The 17,937-nt window shown below is 39.8% G+C and overlaps 1 protein-coding gene and 1 pseudogene across 3 annotated transcripts in view; both read right to left on the minus strand.

Annotated features, from left to right (window-relative positions):
* Nucleotides 1–3,791: 3,791 nt before the first annotated feature.
* On the minus strand, nucleotides 3,792–10,307 carry RNF7 (ring finger protein 7). 2 transcript variants are annotated; one of them, XM_082839136.1, is made up of 3 exons: nucleotides 10,082–10,307; nucleotides 6,340–6,387; nucleotides 3,792–4,725 (listed from the first exon to the last, which is right to left on the minus strand). In XM_082839136.1, the coding sequence occupies exons 1-3, from the start codon at nucleotides 10,247–10,249 to the stop codon at nucleotides 4,669–4,671; spliced, it is 273 nt and encodes a 90-aa protein (XP_082695262.1). In that variant the 5' UTR covers nucleotides 10,250–10,307; the 3' UTR covers nucleotides 3,792–4,668. The 2 variants fall into 2 exon arrangements, with proteins under 2 accessions (XP_082695262.1, XP_082695261.1); XM_082839135.1 differs by having other exon boundaries at nucleotides 10,075–10,307.
* Nucleotides 10,308–10,424: 117 nt separating this feature from the next.
* Nucleotides 10,425–17,937, minus strand: part of LOC309961800 — a 43,413-nt pseudogene continuing 35,900 nt past the window's right edge. Inside the window, exon 8 of the transcript in view lies at nucleotides 10,425–10,546. The product of the transcript in view is annotated as an uncharacterized misc_RNA (transcript). The remainder of the gene's footprint in view (nucleotides 10,547–17,937) is intronic.

Raw genomic sequence — 17,937 nt, forward strand, 5'->3', positions numbered from 1 at the left:
CCGAGGGCTGTCAAAAAGACTGATTTTCTAAACATGTGGATATCTCCAAAATGAAGTGGTCAAAAAATGTACTGCTTGATATAAAGAACAGACTTGTGGTTGCCGTGGGGGAGGGATGAACTGGGAGTTTGGGATTAGCAGACGCAAACTATTATATATAGAATGGATAAACAACAAGGTCCTACTGTATAGCATAGGGAACTTTATACATACATACATACATATATATATATATATATATATATATATATATATATATAACTGAATCACTGCTGTACAGCAGAAATTAACACAACATTGTAAATCAACTATTCTTCAATAAAATTTTTAAAAATGTACTGCTATATTCATATCTGCAAGGTCTGATGAAATATTTCTACTAAGATGGGACACCTAAAATTAAAAATAGAGCTCAACATTTACAGACCTTTTCTTAATATAAAATCTGGAAATCATGTTGACTGAATGATTAGAAAAAAATGTAACAGGCAAGTCATGAAGGCCTCATTACCATCCTCCACAAAATCTCATAGCGCTACAAGTAATCTAACATGTTTACAACAATTAACTTTTTCTTACAAAACTTTTGTTGAGCACAGTTAGGAGTGCTTTACCCCATAACTAAAAACACATTATTTTTAAAGTGCCACTTCTATTAGAGGAGCTTCCAAAAATGACTAAAATGAAGTAACAACAGTAGCACTTACTATGTGCCAGAAACTGTTGTCAGTTTTATGTGTGTATTAATCCATTTCATCTTCAATCCTCAAAATGATCTAGTAAGGTAGGTATTATTATTATTATCTACATTGTACATGAGGAAACTTAGGTAAAGAGAGGTCAAGTAACTTCAAGGTCACACAAATAAATGGTGGCACTGGGATGCAAATTCAGGTATCCTGGCACTAGAGTTTCAGCTCTCAGCCTTTAAACTGAGTAGCAAAATGCAGAAAAAATACTTTTCCTGTAAGACATATTTTGTTGAACAAAATCTAACCGTGGTAGAAATGGAATGACATAAAGATGGCAAAAGAGGGATGGTCCAGCGGTTAAGACTCTGCACTTCTATTGCAGGGGGCACAGGTTCCATCCCCGGTCGGGGAACAAAGATCTCACATGCCGCGTGGCATGGCCAAAAAAAAAAAGATGGCAAAAGAGGAACGATCATGTAAACATTTCTCATGTATTTTGTTACATCATTCAGACATCCAAAATAAAATAGCTTAAATTTTATTTGGACTTTAATTCCAATTTCCTTACATCCAAATCAGTAATGTTTTAAGTATTTTTTAAAACAAGGGCTTACTAAAGTAAACATGGAAATTTTCTCATTTTCTTTTCAGAGCATTACCCAAAGTTAGCCCTTGGCAATATTCTAAAAAAGCAACAAAGCATTGTTTTAACAGTTACCTTTCTTATCAGATGTCTACCAAACTTCTAAAGGAACAATTAAAAAAATGTTTTTTCTGATCGTAAAGCCTCCTACATTAGCTTCAGTTCTATAAAACAATTTTAGGCTTCTTCTTTAAGCCTAAAGTGAGTATTCACCATCATATGTGTGTCCTAGGTGTTAAACACTAATTTAATAGCTGTTCACACCTCTAGAGAAGAGGGCACAGATCTGTAAGATTTGGCTCTATGAACTCTTCGTTTTAGGATACCAGTCATTCAAAATTCTGAACCCTTTATACTAAAAAAAATTACTGTGTGTGTCATTAGGATTAGGACAGTGGCAGCAAAGTATGTAATCGCCTGTACAAGCACTTAAACGGTTGCTCCCCAAACAGCCTATGCTACCTCTAAAGGGATGTTTCGGAAATGTTCTCTTTGGATGGCACAAAAATTGAGGGTACCACTGGTGTTTGGTGGGTAGAGGCCAGGGAATTCTGGTGTCTTGTAACGTGTGAGACAGTCTCACATGAAGAAACATGGTTCAGCACCCTGAGCGACTTTCGAAGGTTCATTCATGTAGTAGAAAGTCTGTTTATTATTATCTGAGCCTAGAACCTAACTTCTTTTTCCATAAAAACACGAAGTACATTTCTGCATCGCTTTAAAATCCATTGAGGTTTCCAAATATGCAACTAAATTGCAAATCAAGATTGTAAATTTGTGTTGTTCAGAACTTTACTAGCACAGTTCACCATTTTGGGGGAAAAAAAGTCTTATCAATGGAAATGTTCCTCATGTTTCTGAGTCACAATAGTCTACATTGTAGCTGTCTTCGTGTAGTGATTACACACACTACACACACACACACACACACACACACACATGCATGCACTCATCAGCCTACTTCATTATGTCTTCTGGTGTAACTGTGCTCAAGCATTTACGTACTGAAAAAGAAATGAATTATAAATTACTTTCCTTTTATTTCTACTTTATATTACAATTATTATTGTATACATTTTAATTATGTGTGGAGATATATTTATGAATTTCACTTCAGGATAGTAAATGGGACTTTTTTTTTTATAAAAAGGAAGTAGTGGGTTTGGTAGGGTGAGATTTACTTAGATGTCAGCTGTTAATACAAGAATGCAACTTGCATAGATGGAAAGTTATACAGCCAAAGATGACAAATGTGTTTCCAATACACTAGTGAAGTAAAATTCAACATTGTTTAATCAAATGGAAAGAAAAAACTATTCAATGCTTTGCATTGGAATTCATAAATGTCACAGCATGTTCCTTCTGATGAAACAACGTGTACTGAACTTTCAGATGGCTATGCAAATGAGCTGATATCATCCCAGGTTGGGTATAGGATCAATGCTGCTTTGTCCCAGTCCCTCCTCTTCTACCCTCAGATGCTGATGTGTAATAGAAACAGAGCTTTGTTAGACGGTGGACCTGCAGTTTTGCCGTGTGGAAAATCAACTTATTACCACCATCCTTTACATTTCATTTAAACACTGTCATACTGACAGAAATAACTCAACATTCTATTTCTCTCCATTGCAAAGCCAAATATTTAGTTCACATTTTATAGACACAACCTTTTAAAAAGATTAAAGAGCTGCTAAAACAGCTTACTGCACAAGAAACACATTCAAATGGTCCAAACATATTTGTATACTGTGATTAATTCTTTCAGTAGATAATTGTGAAAAAAAGATAATAAAGCAAAATCTACAAGAAATAAATAGGCAAGGTGAAGGCATACAGAATTCTAATTTTTATTTTAATTATATATATATATTTTGGCGGTACGCGGGCCTCTCACTGTTGTGGCCTCTCCCGTTGCGGAGCACAGGCTCCGGACGCGCAGGCTCAGCGTCCATGGCTCACGGGCCCAGCCGCTCCACGGCATGTGGGATCTTCCTGGACCGGGGCACGAACCTGTGTCCCCTGCATCGGCAGGAGGACTCTCAACCACTGCGCCACCAGGGAAGCCCTAATTATTATATTTTTAATATTCTTTTATGTATTCACATTCCTTAGATTCAGACTGGCAAACTCTGAAACTGCAGAAGTGAATGGTTAAGATTTTGGTTTTTTAAATGCATAGCAGTAGCCTCTATTATGGAAAAATTCATGGGTTCATAAATTGTGGTTCACAAATTGTTCCTTGATAACTTCCACTGAACGTGAGTTGGTTTGATAAAATTTAAGTATTTTCTTACACTTATGTTTCTAGGTAATAAAGTTAAAATTTTATTACCACCAATGAAAGAGCAAATGAATATTTTTTCAAATTAAACAAAAGCATTCACTTGACAAATTAGCTTATTAAGTTGAAGGTTGTGCATAAAATTGCAATAATGACAATTCAAATGAGGTAAACAGAATAAACCGTTTATTAAAACATCGTGTGATAAAATAAACTTTTTGATCCAATGCTACAATGGTAAACATTTTCCCCTCATTAACGTTCCACCTAAAACACAGTTAAATTACAACGCAATATGACTAGATCTTGAAAATACTTCTGTCCTTTACCACTCAGTAATTGAACAGTGAGGTGAGTGCAGATCTAGGTTTTCTTGATGAGTCAGAGACAGAGGATGATAACGTAGAACACCACTGAAATCTCATACAACCAAAGGTAAAATTTTATTTACCCTGTTCACTGGTCCAAACTTTAAATTCTCATAATATCAAATAAAGATTTCATGAATCATCCCCCTCTCTGCCAAAAATAAATATTAGGAACAGATTAAGGATAAGAGTTGGGTTTTAAACTGCACTTTATTTGTTACTATAACATTTTTTTTTTTAAACTGATCAACCATAAGCATGCAAAAAGTTCTCTTCTGAACGGAACTGCTTCCATAGCTCCTTGGATATCAGTAGGTAAATTATAAACGTCGTTCAATTTATAGTTCTCTCCTTTATAGCACTTATAAGCAGTGTGTGAGACACATACCACAGAGGTAGGAAAGACCATCTTTAATAAATTATCTTCTTAATTGTAGAGAATTTCTGCAAATAAAACTGAAAAAGGCTAACCCATGCCTCTGATGAGTCCCAAAAGACCGCAGATCCACCGCCTCCGATTCAAAGAATTAGCCCCCTGGAGAGTACTAGCCTTTGTAGGGCACCTGATAACAAGATCCACCAGGGCTCTGAACAACTGCACAAAGAACACCTTCCACTGCTCTCATTTGCCGATTCTTTGGACCACCCAGTCCTGCTGGCAGAGAGGGCAGCGATTGTTCTGTTTCACCCACAGGGACATGCAGCAGTTATGGAAGGAATGATTACATTCTCCCCAGACGACTGAAAGAAAAAAAAGAATATGTGACATTACATATTTCAATTTAAATTACCGAGCTCAAAATCTAGCTTATTTTAGATTATGTAATAATTAGGGTTCATAATCTTGAATAAAGATGGTTAACTGGTCAAAATAATTTTTTCTAGCTATAAAGAAATGGAACCTTACATATATAAATTACACTTAAGAAATGAGATACACCACTGTGCTTGGGAACTTTCCATCACTGCTTAGAATCTGTGGGTGCTGTGGTGGCCCCCAGTTCCTACATAGTTCCACATGGTGTCTTTCTCAAGTTAGGAGATTAAAAGACTTTAGCCTTCTTTAGATCCCAGACTACCTCAGTCAGGCACTGACCCTGGAGACCTGTGGGTCTTTATTTTACTGAAAAATGTCCTCCTGATTTTTATTTAGCAAGATATAATGAATTTTAAATGTTTTTAGCTCATAGCAGGCTATTATAAACAGGTGACAGGCTTCTAAACATTATTAGTTGTACCTCTAATGAGTTGTTTTCTGGAAGTGGTGAGGATCTGTGTCAAGTCATCCACAGGCAGTGCAATTCCTCACGTGACAAACAGAATGGAATTTTCAAAGTGGCTGGCTTTGAAAGAGAGGTCTCTTTCAAGAAAAGGGTCTCTCTATGATCAAATAAGGCTGGCCTACACCTCACAATTCCCAAATGAAAATTTTTAAAACAAACAGAATCGAAGAAAAAATTTTAACCAAGGGAAATCACCCATAATCTGGGATACAATCTCAAACATGGGCTTCATTTATCCCTTGCTTGACCAACTGAGCTATAACAGAAAAATAAAAGAAATAGGAAAAAAAAAAAAAACAGGAAACAAACCTTTTTGTGAAAATTGGTTGTAGGAGGAGGAAGCTAGGGGACTCATTCTAAGTCTTTTGGGAGGAAGAAACAGGATTTTATCAAAACTACATAAATCATTAAGAAGCTGTACGTAAACCACACAAACACAAAGGTAACCTTTCATTTCAGGAAAATCTTTAAACACTTTTATATAGCAATCTAGAAGTGATGACCTCAAGAACTGGGACATAAAAACCTTTGAGTTGCTTAAATATTTGGCCTAAGACAACTTCTGTAGTCCCAGATGTAAATAAAATTTAACAAACTTTCTATAAACTACATCCAAAAAAATCTTGAGATTTAGAATTGTTTTTACCTTAGTAGAAAAGTTAAATACCGGATCATAAAAGAATATTGAATACTGAAATGCTTTGTTAGAATAAAATCCTGACTGACCAAAACTAACCTGTAACATACTCAAAACTTGAAGGATGTTTTGGCAAGTTCCTTATTTTATACTCTACTTAATAGAAAAGAATTTTTTTTTTTTGATTATCAAAATGTTTACCATGCCCATGTCTAGAATATATAACCAATTCTCTTCAATTAAACCAACTGAAGGACTTACAGATTAATTCCATTAAGACCATTTGAGAACCAACACATTTTATATTAATAATGGATCACTGCTTTACAGTTTATTTTTGTGTATTGATAAAGTCAATCTTAATTGCAAATTCAAACATCCCCACTGAGAGAAAACCTTCAGTTGAAAAAGCAAGAGAACAAAATTACAACATACCAACACAATCCTCTTGTTTGTTTTCAGCTTGACATCTAAGACAGGCATCTAAAAGTAAACAAATAGCAATTCTCATTCTGATGCTCAGAATGCAATTTTTAAAACCCATACACTTCAAAGTCAAATAAAGGCCCAAAGGGTTAGAGATGTAGATTAAAAGACTCATACTATTAATTTCTCATCTGAACATAACTGCTTAAAGATGAATAAAGTACAAGGCACTCTACTAATTTACTTATGACCATGAGCAATTTCACAAGGGTTACTGACCCTCTGTTTTTACAAGCTCTGATGAAAAGACCTTGGATGTAACCACCAGAGAAAAATATGCTATACTCCACTATATTAGGAGTTATAAGCTCACTGGGCATGTTCACACAGATCAACCTTATGAGCAGTTTATTTTCAAGACATCCTTTTAAATAAGCCATGCATATATATTGTATTTGCTTACACACAGATAGAAACTCTAGAATGATATCCAAGAAACTAATAATAAAGTTTACCTGGGAGGGGATGGAACGGGAAGGAGTTTTCACTGTGTACTTTCTCAAGTTTTTAAGTTATGTGACTGTATAATCTCTATAAAAATTAAATGTAAAAAACTCCTAAATACTAGGTTCTCTTTTTTTCTTTTTAAGGAAATGCTCCCTCTGAGCCCAAAGCATTTACCCGACAACAGTAAAATATTTTAATAAATTACCTGGGAGAAAACATGAGGAATGGGAACCAAAAGGGTATACTAGAAGTTTTCAAAATTGAATCTGTACTACTATTTGTTTGATGAAGGAGGTAATATAGAATATTTTAGGAACCAATGAAATGGACTCATTCACTAGCTGAAAGGAGTCAAAGTTGGGTAAAAGGAAGTTCAAACCAACAGAAAAAAATAGTTTTTAACATAAATTGGAGGAAAATAATTCTGTAAAAATAGAAACACGGTGGAGCTGAAGCCTGCTTCTCTTCTTACACTGGATTATGCTCAGGCATTTGTTTGCTCCTCTCTGCGTGCTCTCACCCTTAAGAAAACACACCACCCTGGCCTCTTCAGCGTGGATTAAAAACAACCACTGCCTCCTGAGGCCTTCTTCAATTCCACAATTACTGAGTATCTATCTACTCTGTGCAAAGAGTAATGCACTGCCGACACCAAAATGACCAAGTCTGGGTCCCTGGTCTCACCAGTAAATGGCGAGGTTAGATAGGCAAACAACTAAATATCATAAGGATCATGATATAAGGGTGAAGACACGGCTCTGGTTCTGTGTAATCACAGAATTAGAGTTCATGGTCCCAACTGTCTCTTTTACAAATTAGGAAAACAAGGCTCCAAAAAGTTAGCTCAAACGTCCACGTTAACATACAGCTGTGGAAGGTTACTCTGGCTCTTCATAACTTGACAGCACTAGCAAACCTGGTCGCCTCTTCCTCACCAGTGCTCGCTCGCTGTGCCATCTGCTCCTTTCAGAATGAAGGGGGGAGAGTGGAAACCCAGGAAGAGAGTGTTAACTACATCAGAGTGGGCTGGCAGGCAAATCTTAGATCCAGAAGTCATAACCGATCATTTAGGCGTGTGAGATGAATTCCAAATATAAAGGACATGGGATTAAGTGGGCTCTCTGTATAATCTAGAAGTCTCTGAATTATGCTTATAGCTTGGATTTAGATTCATTATCAAAAACTGACCTAAATGGCTAAAAATGACTAACGTTGCAGATAAAGGAAAACATTTTCTTTTGATGATGTTCCTAATATCTAAAACAGCACATTTCTAAAGAGTATAGTAACACCTTTCAGAATGATGCTAAAAAACAAACTTCCTTCTGCTGTCACCTGACCACTAAGTGGATTTTAACACCTCATAAACAAAATACAGAGGTCTAGTCCAGAATACTTTCCTGAACCCAAAGCACAGCTGTTGTAAATCTGTAACATTAATCCACAGTAGCAGAATACTTGCTATAATTAGAAAGTTAATGTGAACCCTGAGTCATTTACAGCCCATACTTTGACTTACTTTAAATATCCCAGGAAAGTTTATTTCTTGCAAAATTGCAACCATTATTTTAAATTTTGCATTTCTGTTTACTATTTTAAAATTTTTCTTTGGGGAGAAAAATAAAATGTTCTTTTAGGAAATTCTTTTTTTTAAACTAAAGGAAATTTAAGGGATAAAATTTTTAACAGTTTGTCGTACAAAAGAACAAAAATCGCCTGGATAAGTGAAAAATGTCACTCGAACTGGAAATTATGATTCTAGTTTTTAAGAAAGGGGAAGGACAAGGGAGCTGTATTGCAGGCCAATAAACTAGGTACTTTTAAAACTTGATACACAATATAAGCGGATCACATCTGAAATCAAGCTCTTTTAAAAGTAAAAAATGTTTGAATCCCATGGTTGTAAATTCTCTTTAAAACAAATCCTTATGAATAAAAAACATAAGAGCATACTACAGGGACAGTAAATTGAGAAATCGCTTGATTCTGGTAGGTTTCAATTTTCATTCCTCAAGAAGGGAGAGCAATTTTTAAGTTATTTTCTCCAATTCTCTCATTTTTCAGTGCAAGACACAAACCTTTCAAACTATAGAAACCTCAGTGTTCTCCAACTACCTTCAAGAAACATTTAAGAGCTTCCCTGGTGGCGCAGTGGTTGAGAGTCCGTCTGCCGATGCAGGGCACATGGGTTCGTGCCCCGGTCCGGGAAAATCCCACATGCCGCGGAGCGGCTGGGCCCGTGAGCCATGGCCGCTGAGCCTGCGCTCCGCAACGGGAAATGCTCTTAAATGCAGGAGTTTTAAATGCCCTATTTAAAAACATAACGTGCATTTCAAGAGCACCTCTTTTTCAAGGTGGTCGGAGATCTTAAAACATAAACCATATAAAACATAACGAGATGAAGCTGTTCTAAAAGGTTTCACTTGGTTCAATATTTTTATTAAAAATATCATAGAAAGAAGTAACAGTTATTTGTAAAAGAGGGTTTTCCATAAAGGTCTGACTTCAGGGCACTGTCTTCTCCAAGAAATGGCATCCTATGATAGGAAGGGACCAGGAAGGAGATGAAGTTTTATGTTTCTGAATAAAAGGGCTTACATCCTTCCCGTTCAAGCCAAGCGAGTGCTATCTGACCAGTCTCGAATCATCCAGCTTTAAAAGCCAGCAGAACAGTAGCCCATCCAGAAAGGCAACGGCTAGGAACATTTTTCTTCCCTGCGCCTCCTCAGAGCACGACTAGGGGTCGTTTTTGTGAAAGATGACTCCAGAGCATCACTTTGTTGTGTGTGACCAGAACCACTTTAGTGACCCGCTGACTCAGGGCCTTGACCCTGACCTCTCTGCGATCTTTTTGAAAAGGGTGCCGTAGCTGGCCACACAAACCGAAGTGGTTCCTCCCAGCTCCCATCAAATCGCCTACTTTTATTGTCGTGATCACACCCATCATTACCTGAAATTACCTTGTTTAACTGCACTGCTTACCACCCATTTCTCTCCCCAGAATACCAGTCCCCAGCGCTGGGCGCCTGCTGAACGACCCCACGGCCCCTGGCGGCGGCCGCAGCCCTCTGACCGGCGACAGCTCGGGCGTGGCCCGCGGTCCCCGGGCACCGGGGCAGGGCGACCCCGCCCCCACTCCTCCAGGAACAGTCTCTCCGAGGCTCGGTCTGTCCCCTACGCCCGGAGCCGGCCCCGCGGAGGCCGCAGCGCCGCCCGGGCCTCGCGTGCAGCGCTTACCCATCACCTGGACCCTACAGATGGCGCACGTATCGCACTCCACGTCCCAGCTCCACATGGCCACGGCGTTCCACTTCTTGAGAGAGAACATTTTGTCGCCTCCCGACTTGGATCCTGCGCTCCCGGAGTGAGAGGACAGGGCGCAGGGTTCCTCGCCGTCTTCCACGTCGGCCATGGCGGCGGCGCGAGGCCGGCGGCGGAGACGTTGGGTCGCGGGAGGCGGGAGGCTATGGCGGCTCCGCGGGGCCGCCCGACGGGCCACAGCGCCTCCCGCAGGCCGCGGGCCACCGCCGGCCCAGGACTGGGGCCGCCCGCGATTGGCTGGCGCGGCCGAGTGACGTCACGGTACGTCAGCGCCCGCGGCTTGCCGGTGCCGGGGTGTCTCGGTGTCCCGGGGTATCAGCGACTCCGCGCCTGGCCAGCTCAGGGGCCTGAGGGGCCCGGGGCCGACTCAGCACAATGGAGGGTTCCACTGCGCATGAAACACGTGTCCTGCTTTATGCCTTCATGACACTTACCGCTCTCAGAAGTTGTCTTGATATATTCGTTTGCCTCCTCCCTCCCAAATGTAAACGGCATCGGAGCGGGCTCCACGACTTGATCACCACCATCTCCTCGGTATGTAAAAAATGCAGCCTCAGGAGGGGCAGTTATTTGTTGAGTGAATGAATGACGGTCTAGGAATCTGGTTCAACGGTTCTGAAACTTTATGGTCTCGCGACCTCTTTACACTTAAAAATTATTAGGACATTAAAGAACTTTTGTTTTTGTAGGATGGATGTATACATATACACAGTCATACGTATATATTTACTTTTTAAGAAAACAGGAAAAAATTTAAATGTATTCATTTAAAAATAACAGTAAGAAACCCATTACAAGTTATCCTTAGAACAAGAATATCGTGCACTCACAAGAGAGAGTGAAGAGAAATAGCTGTGAATATTGTTATCCAAATAGTTTTGACCTTGTTGGTTCCCTGAAAGGATCCCAGGAACCCTGGGGACTATACTCGGAGAACCTCTGATCTAGTTTAACCTCCTTTTATACGTAGGAATAATGAGGTCCAGAAAAGTGAGTAACTTAAAGAGCACACTGCCCTTCCGTGAAGGTGACAGTTTGGAAACCAGGGTTCTTCTGTTGCTAGCCCAGGGTCATATTATTATGTTGTCCCAAGCAAAGCAGATAACATCTCTATTTAAAAGATAAGAGATAAGAAATCTGAGGCACAGAGAGCGGAGGAAGATGCTTGATTACCACTACCACCTAGTGGTGGACACCTGCTGTGTCAGGTTTGGGACTCACCCTCCCACCTCTTCTTACTGGGCCTAATCATCCCTTCATCTCCTGATGTCAGGCCTTGTGCCTGGGCCAGGGCTACCCAAACTCCAGAAATCTGGCAGAGGAACAGGGATGCTTATGCATTTACATAGTTATATATGTAAAAATATAAATGTGGACACATGGTCACATTTGGCTAGATGCTAATGTGTGCTGTTCATTGAGTGGTGCAGTTAGGTGCTGTGAGGGACAGAAACATTCCTCAGGACGGATGTAGTGAGGGAAAGCCTCATGGAAGAGGTGAAGTTTGAACTGGGCGGAGATGGGAGGCCTTGGAGACCAGGAAGTGAATGGAGAAAGCAGACCTCTGCAAGGCTGTCGGCTTGAACAGAGCAGTAATAGTGGTGGCAGATGTAAATCTGACCACAGTAACTTTATGAGCCAGACAAAAATACCTGTAAACAAACCTAGATGAACCATCCAAAACACATTTCATTCAATTAAGCTATCACACATCTGACTAGAGATGGCTATAAATGCTAGATAGTTAAAAGAAGGCTGGAACCAGATGAGGATAAAATGCCCCCCGTTGGTGGGAACTGGGCAGTCTGAAAGAGAAAAGGAGGGACCTCAGATGAAAGGCTAGAGGATGATTAAGAAGGAGAAATGGCACATTTCCATGCTGAATCTGAACCTCATCACCCTGCCCCTGGATTACTGTGGCCTGACTTCCTTCCTGTCTCTCCTCCCCACTCTAGCATTCAATCTAAAGTGCCTGTTTAATTTTCCTCTGTCCACTTTTCCACTTGGCACTCTGCTGCTCGAAATGTTCCGTGGCCCTGCATTATCACTAGAACAAAATCTAAATGTGCCAGTTGGTCCCTTAAATCCTGCCACCATATAGCCCCAGTCTACTTTTCCAGTAGTCATCCCTAAGCACTCCTCACTGAGACTGTCATCAGATAAGTCGTCTCAGTCATCCAAACACACCCTGGACTGTCGGGGTTTTTTGCCCCTCACATTGTAACATCTCTGAAATTGGTCAGAACGTCTCCCTTCCTGCTCCGGCTACATTGCTTCTGAAATGAGGAAAAATTCACTTATCTTTGTGTCCGTACTGACCACTCTTTGCCACTATTTATTCATTCCTCCCAGAAAAACCATAGCACTTAATTCACTCTTTTGGCATCAGGTCGCATAACAACCCAAAAGTGCTGTTACTGATGTTCATCAAACAATTTTAAGGTTTTTAAATTGACAGCTCATAAATGATAAAAACCTTAAAATAGGAAAATGAGTATCCAATGGAAAAAAAAGCAAGTACTGTTAATGGACTCTCCAGAAATTGCTACGTATGTACTGCAGACACATAACACATCAACTCATTTAAAAACTTTTTAACTGTGGTAAAATACACATAACATAAAGTTTACCATCATAACCATTTTTAAGTGTACAGTTCAGTAGTATTAAGTACATTCACATTGTTATCAACCAATGTCCAGAACTTTTTTATCTTCCAAAACTGAAACTCTGTACCCATTAAACAACTCACCATTTCCCCCTCCTCCCTCTGGCAGCCACCATTCTCCTTTCTGTTTCTAAGTTTGAGTAATCTAGGTACCTCATATAATTGGAATTATATAGTATTTGTCTTTTTGTAACTGGTTTACTTAGCATAATGTCCTCCAGGTTCATACATGTTGTAGCATGTGTCAAAATTTCCTTCCCTTCTAAGACTGAATAATATTCCATTGTATGTATTTACCACATTTTGCTTATCTATTCATCCATCAGTGGACACATGGGTTGCTTCCATCATTTGATTATTGTGGATAATGCTTTTATGAACATAGGTTTACAATTATCTCTTCCTGATCCTGCTTTCAGTTCTTTTGGATATAAACCCGAGACAGGAAGTGGGTAGGGCACAACCTTTAAAAGAATGACATAGGGCTTCCCTGGTGGTGCAGTGGTTGAGAGTCCGCCGATGCAGGGGACACGGGTTCGTGCCCCGGTCCGGGAAGATCCCACATGCTGCGGAGCAGCTGGGCCCGTGAGCCATGGCCGCTGGGCCTGCGCGTCCGGAGCCTGTGCTCCGCAACGCGAGAGGCCACAACAGTGAGAGTCCCGCTTACCGCAAAAAAAAAAAAAGAATGACATAGCCCAAGGGCACGACATAAACTGATTAGAACCAAATAGGTCCAAGATGGCTGAGTCGAGTTCTACTTGACCTTGAGCATCAGTATATGCTCATTGTAGCACATCAGCACACTAAATGACACACCCCAGCTTCCATGGCAGTTACAAGGACGACCACAAAAGGTCAAAAAGTGAGCAGTGGCCCAGTTACTGGAAATCCTCACCCCCTCCCCAAAATGGCTAGAATAATCTCCCACTCATTAGCCTATGAAATTACCCACCCTGATAAAAACTGACAGCCCCATACCCTCTTGCCTCTCTTGCCTTCCGAGATGCCACACTCCGTCTGTGGAGTGTGTATCTCCCTGAATAAACCTTCTTTCACTTTACTATGGCTCACTCTTTAATTCTTTCCTGTGTGAAGCCAAGAACCCACACTTGGCGGCCATCCCAGGGACTCACCTGAGACCTGGGATGGGACCCTCCTCTCGTGCCCTACTCTCTTTTCTGCAACAAACCCAGAAGTGAAGTTGCTGACTCATTAATTCATTGCTAATGTGAAATTTTCACATTTTATTCTCCAGGCTGCTCTTTTTGTTCAGTAGTATGACTAGGGCATGTCTCCATATAAGCACTTTCATATCCACATTATTTTTCTTGATGGCTGCATAGAATTCCACTATATACATTTCCTGTGATTTATTTCTCTGAGAACCAGTTGAGAGACATTAAGTTGTTTCCAATGTATAATTAATAGTGCTGCAGTGAACATCTTTATACATATTTCCTTGCACATGTGTGAGAATATATATATATATATATATATATAGAGTACATTTCTAGAAGTAGTATGCCTGAGTTAAGGCCATGTATTCTTCATTTTGATAGACATTGCCAAAAGACCCCTAAATAAGCACAGATTTTACACTCCCAACCAGTGGATGTCGGTGGCAAATCTTTAAAAAGTTATTATTTTTTTGAGTGGAAACAATTTCTCAGGAAGCCTTACACATTGGATATATAAGTTCTAGAGATTTGTCAAATTGATGTCACTACCCTGTAGGCTTCCTTACCCTGACTAATGATTTATACTATTTCAACTCATGCTCTAATGTTTACTTTTAATGTATGAGGATCTTCTCTTCCTTGCTAGATGCTAAGATCCTCAAGAGTGGACATAATTTACTGTACTCATCCTCACCTCTACAATTAGTTTGGTGCCTGGAACTTGCCAGCAATTGTTACATTGTACATAGAATGAATGACAGTTTTTGTTTTTAACTTCAAAATGAAGAGATCTTAAGTGTTTTTTTTTTCTATTGTTCTTGTGTAGCTATTCTAAATGAAATAACTGGAATCATCAATTCTAACAACACTAATACCAGCCATTAATATTTATTTTTGAAAACATACTATGAAACAGGTATTGTCCTAAAATACTTGAGATGTGTTACCTCATTCAATGCTCACCAAATGAAATAGGTGCTATTCTTATCTGTATCTTACATAAGGAGAAACTGAGGCACAGTGAGGTTAACTGACCTGCCCAAAGTCACCTGTAAGCAGCAGGTTTCCACAGAGAATTCTGGTTCATCTAGTTGCCCAATCTATGCTTTTTATCCCTGCACCATGTACAATTTAACAAATCCAATTTATCATCCATACATTGATCAATGACACCTCTTGCATTTCCCATGGAGCTGTCTGAAATCGTAATGAGGGTAGGGGGTAGAGTGAGCAGAAGTTTCCTCATTTGGGAGAAGATCCCCATTTTTAGGGATGTTGTCTTTTAGAAAATGGTTATTATTTCCCCAAATTCCTGTTGTTCCCAACCATAGATATATTTATGAAAGAAGAGTCTTTCTTTCTTAAAGATCATGACTTCCTTCAAATTATAAATTTCACATGCACAAGAGAAGAATCCCACTTATTTTTACTAAGGCATACTTGTGAAACCCACATTTTAGAAAATGACAAGCGTGACAGAACTAACACTACTTTAAACGTTCATAAAAGAGTCTTATCAAATTTTAGAACTTGAAAGGGGTTTGGTTACAGTGAAAAATATTATAGAACAAGCAATATATTTCCAGGCATGTCTAGTTGGCCATGGAAATAGATAGAATCCATATGGTTATATGGTGTCCATATTCAGTTTTTAGCCTGTGAAAAAATGAACAGGAAATCATAAATAGAAAAAAAGAAAAAAGGAAGTTCAACTTTATATAGTAGAGAGTAAGCATATGTAAACAATTACCCCCCCTAAGAGGTAGCACAGCTTCATAAAGAGTTTAGGTAGGGTTTCCCTGGTGGTGCAGTGGTTGAGAATCTGCCTGCGGATGCAGGGGACACGGTTCGTGCCCCGGTCCGGGAAGATCCCACATGCCATGGAGCGGCTGGGCCCGTGAGCCATGGCCGCTGAGCCTGCGCGTCCGGAGCCTGTGCTCTGCAACGGGGGAGGCCACAGCAGTGAGAGGCCCGCGTACCGCAAAAAAAAAAAAAAAAAAGATAGTAATTAGATATTGAGATGGAGTTACAGAACAATGAATGGCATGGTGAGAAAGCTATGCACGTTTCGATTCCCTAAAAATATTTCGATCAAAACAATGCATACATATAGCTAAACAATAAAATAGGGATTAAAAAGTTTATAATGAAAATCAGCAGACCCTCCCCCTCCCACCTCAGCATCCGCAGCACTCTTCTCTAAGAGACAACCACTTTCAACTCATTCAGCTGTTTTTCATGTTTACTGCCTTACTTCAAAGTACTTCTATATTATTTATCAATATTTCCATTTAAATTTTTACATAGTTACTATTGTCACTTTCAGCAAACCTTTCAACAGAGATACATCACAATTTTTAGTTAAATCAACACATTAGATTCATTGGTGTGATCATACATATTTTGTTCACAGTGTTTCTTTTTCTTATATAACTTTCTTTTGCCTGATTTAATAGTTGCTCTTTTTTCATTTGCATAGTTTTTTATGTACCTATTAGAAATATTTCCCCCAATTTCTTTTATTTCTCACATACATATCGTCATTTCTTTCAAAATACTTAAGCATTTCCAATGCTTTATTAATTCCGTTTTTAATGCAATACTCCCCATTTCCAGAGTCCTCCATTTTTCTGACCCGTCTGGACTAGGCCTGACCCTCAACCATCTCTTGGGACTCCCTTTTCTACTTTTCTGTATCGATTCTCCTGATTTCTGGATTCTGCATTCTTTGTCTTTGTGATTTATTCCCTCATTTTGCTCAAGCATCTTCTCTGGAAGCCTCCTGAGAATGGATATAGAGGACGTACGGAGTTTGAGTCCTTGCGAGCTGAAAACATCTTTAGTTTATGCTCATGCTTGGTGAGGAGTTGGGAATGTGCAGAGTTCTCACAGAGCTGCCATGGCCGTGCTCCTTGCCTCTAGCTTTCAGTTAGGAAGCCTGAGGTCCTTCTGACTCCCAGTCCTTTGTGTGCAATCTTCTTTCTTTTCATATGTTGTTAGGATCTCCCCTTTATTCCTAGCATTCTGGAATGCCATGATTATCATGCACTGTGCTGAAGACTCAGGGGGCTCTTTCAGTATGCAGATTTATGTCCCTTGGTTCTAGGAAAGTTCTCCATTTATTCCTTTGATAATTCCCTTTTGTCACTTTTCTCTGTTCTCTCTTTCTGAAACTACGAGTTAGATACTGGTGCTCTTAGACTGATCCTGTTGCTCATATTTTCTCACCAGTTTTTCTTCTCCGTATCTTTTTTTTTTCTTTTTTGTGGTACGCGGGCCTCTCACTGTTGTGGCCTCTCCTGTTGTGGAGCACAGGCTCCGGACGCGCAGGCTCAGCGGCCATGGCTCACGGGCCCAGCCACTCCGCGGCATGTGGGATCTTCCCAGACCGGGGCACGAACCCATGTCCCCTGCATCGGCAGGCGGACTCTCAACCACTGCGCCACCAAGGAAGCCCCATCTCCCTATCTTTTGTTCTACTTTCTGAAGACTTTCTTGACTTCATTTTTCAACATTTGTTTCGAAGTTTTTATTTTAGCTATCATTTTCACTTTCTAAGAACTTAAAAATTTTTTTCTAATCTTTTTTCATAGCAGCCTGTTCTTATTTTATAGATACATAATCTTCTGTTTTACTGAGGGTGTTATAACTAATTTCTTTTTAAAATTTTCTGCATTGTCTGTATATCTTCAGGGTTCTTTTGTTCTCTTTGTTTCAGGTGTGGTTTCCTGTGTTGGAGAATTGCCTCACGTGTCTGGAGATTCTCAGATTTCTGTTCACAGTGAACCACGAGGATTCCAAAGGCTGACAGGAAGCTCCTGTGTATGTGCAGGGCTTGCTTACCTGCTAGGCTTCTTTGAATGGTGAGGGAGTGTCCAGCTGTTAGCATCTGGAATTCCTTTCTCTGGGGCTATTCAGTTTCTCAAAGAATAC

The sequence above is a fragment of the Leucopleurus acutus genome (assembly GCF_964270905.1).
Source record: "Leucopleurus acutus genome assembly, chromosome: 5".
In the NCBI taxonomy this organism is placed as follows: Eukaryota; Metazoa; Chordata; class Mammalia; order Artiodactyla; family Delphinidae; genus Leucopleurus; species Leucopleurus acutus.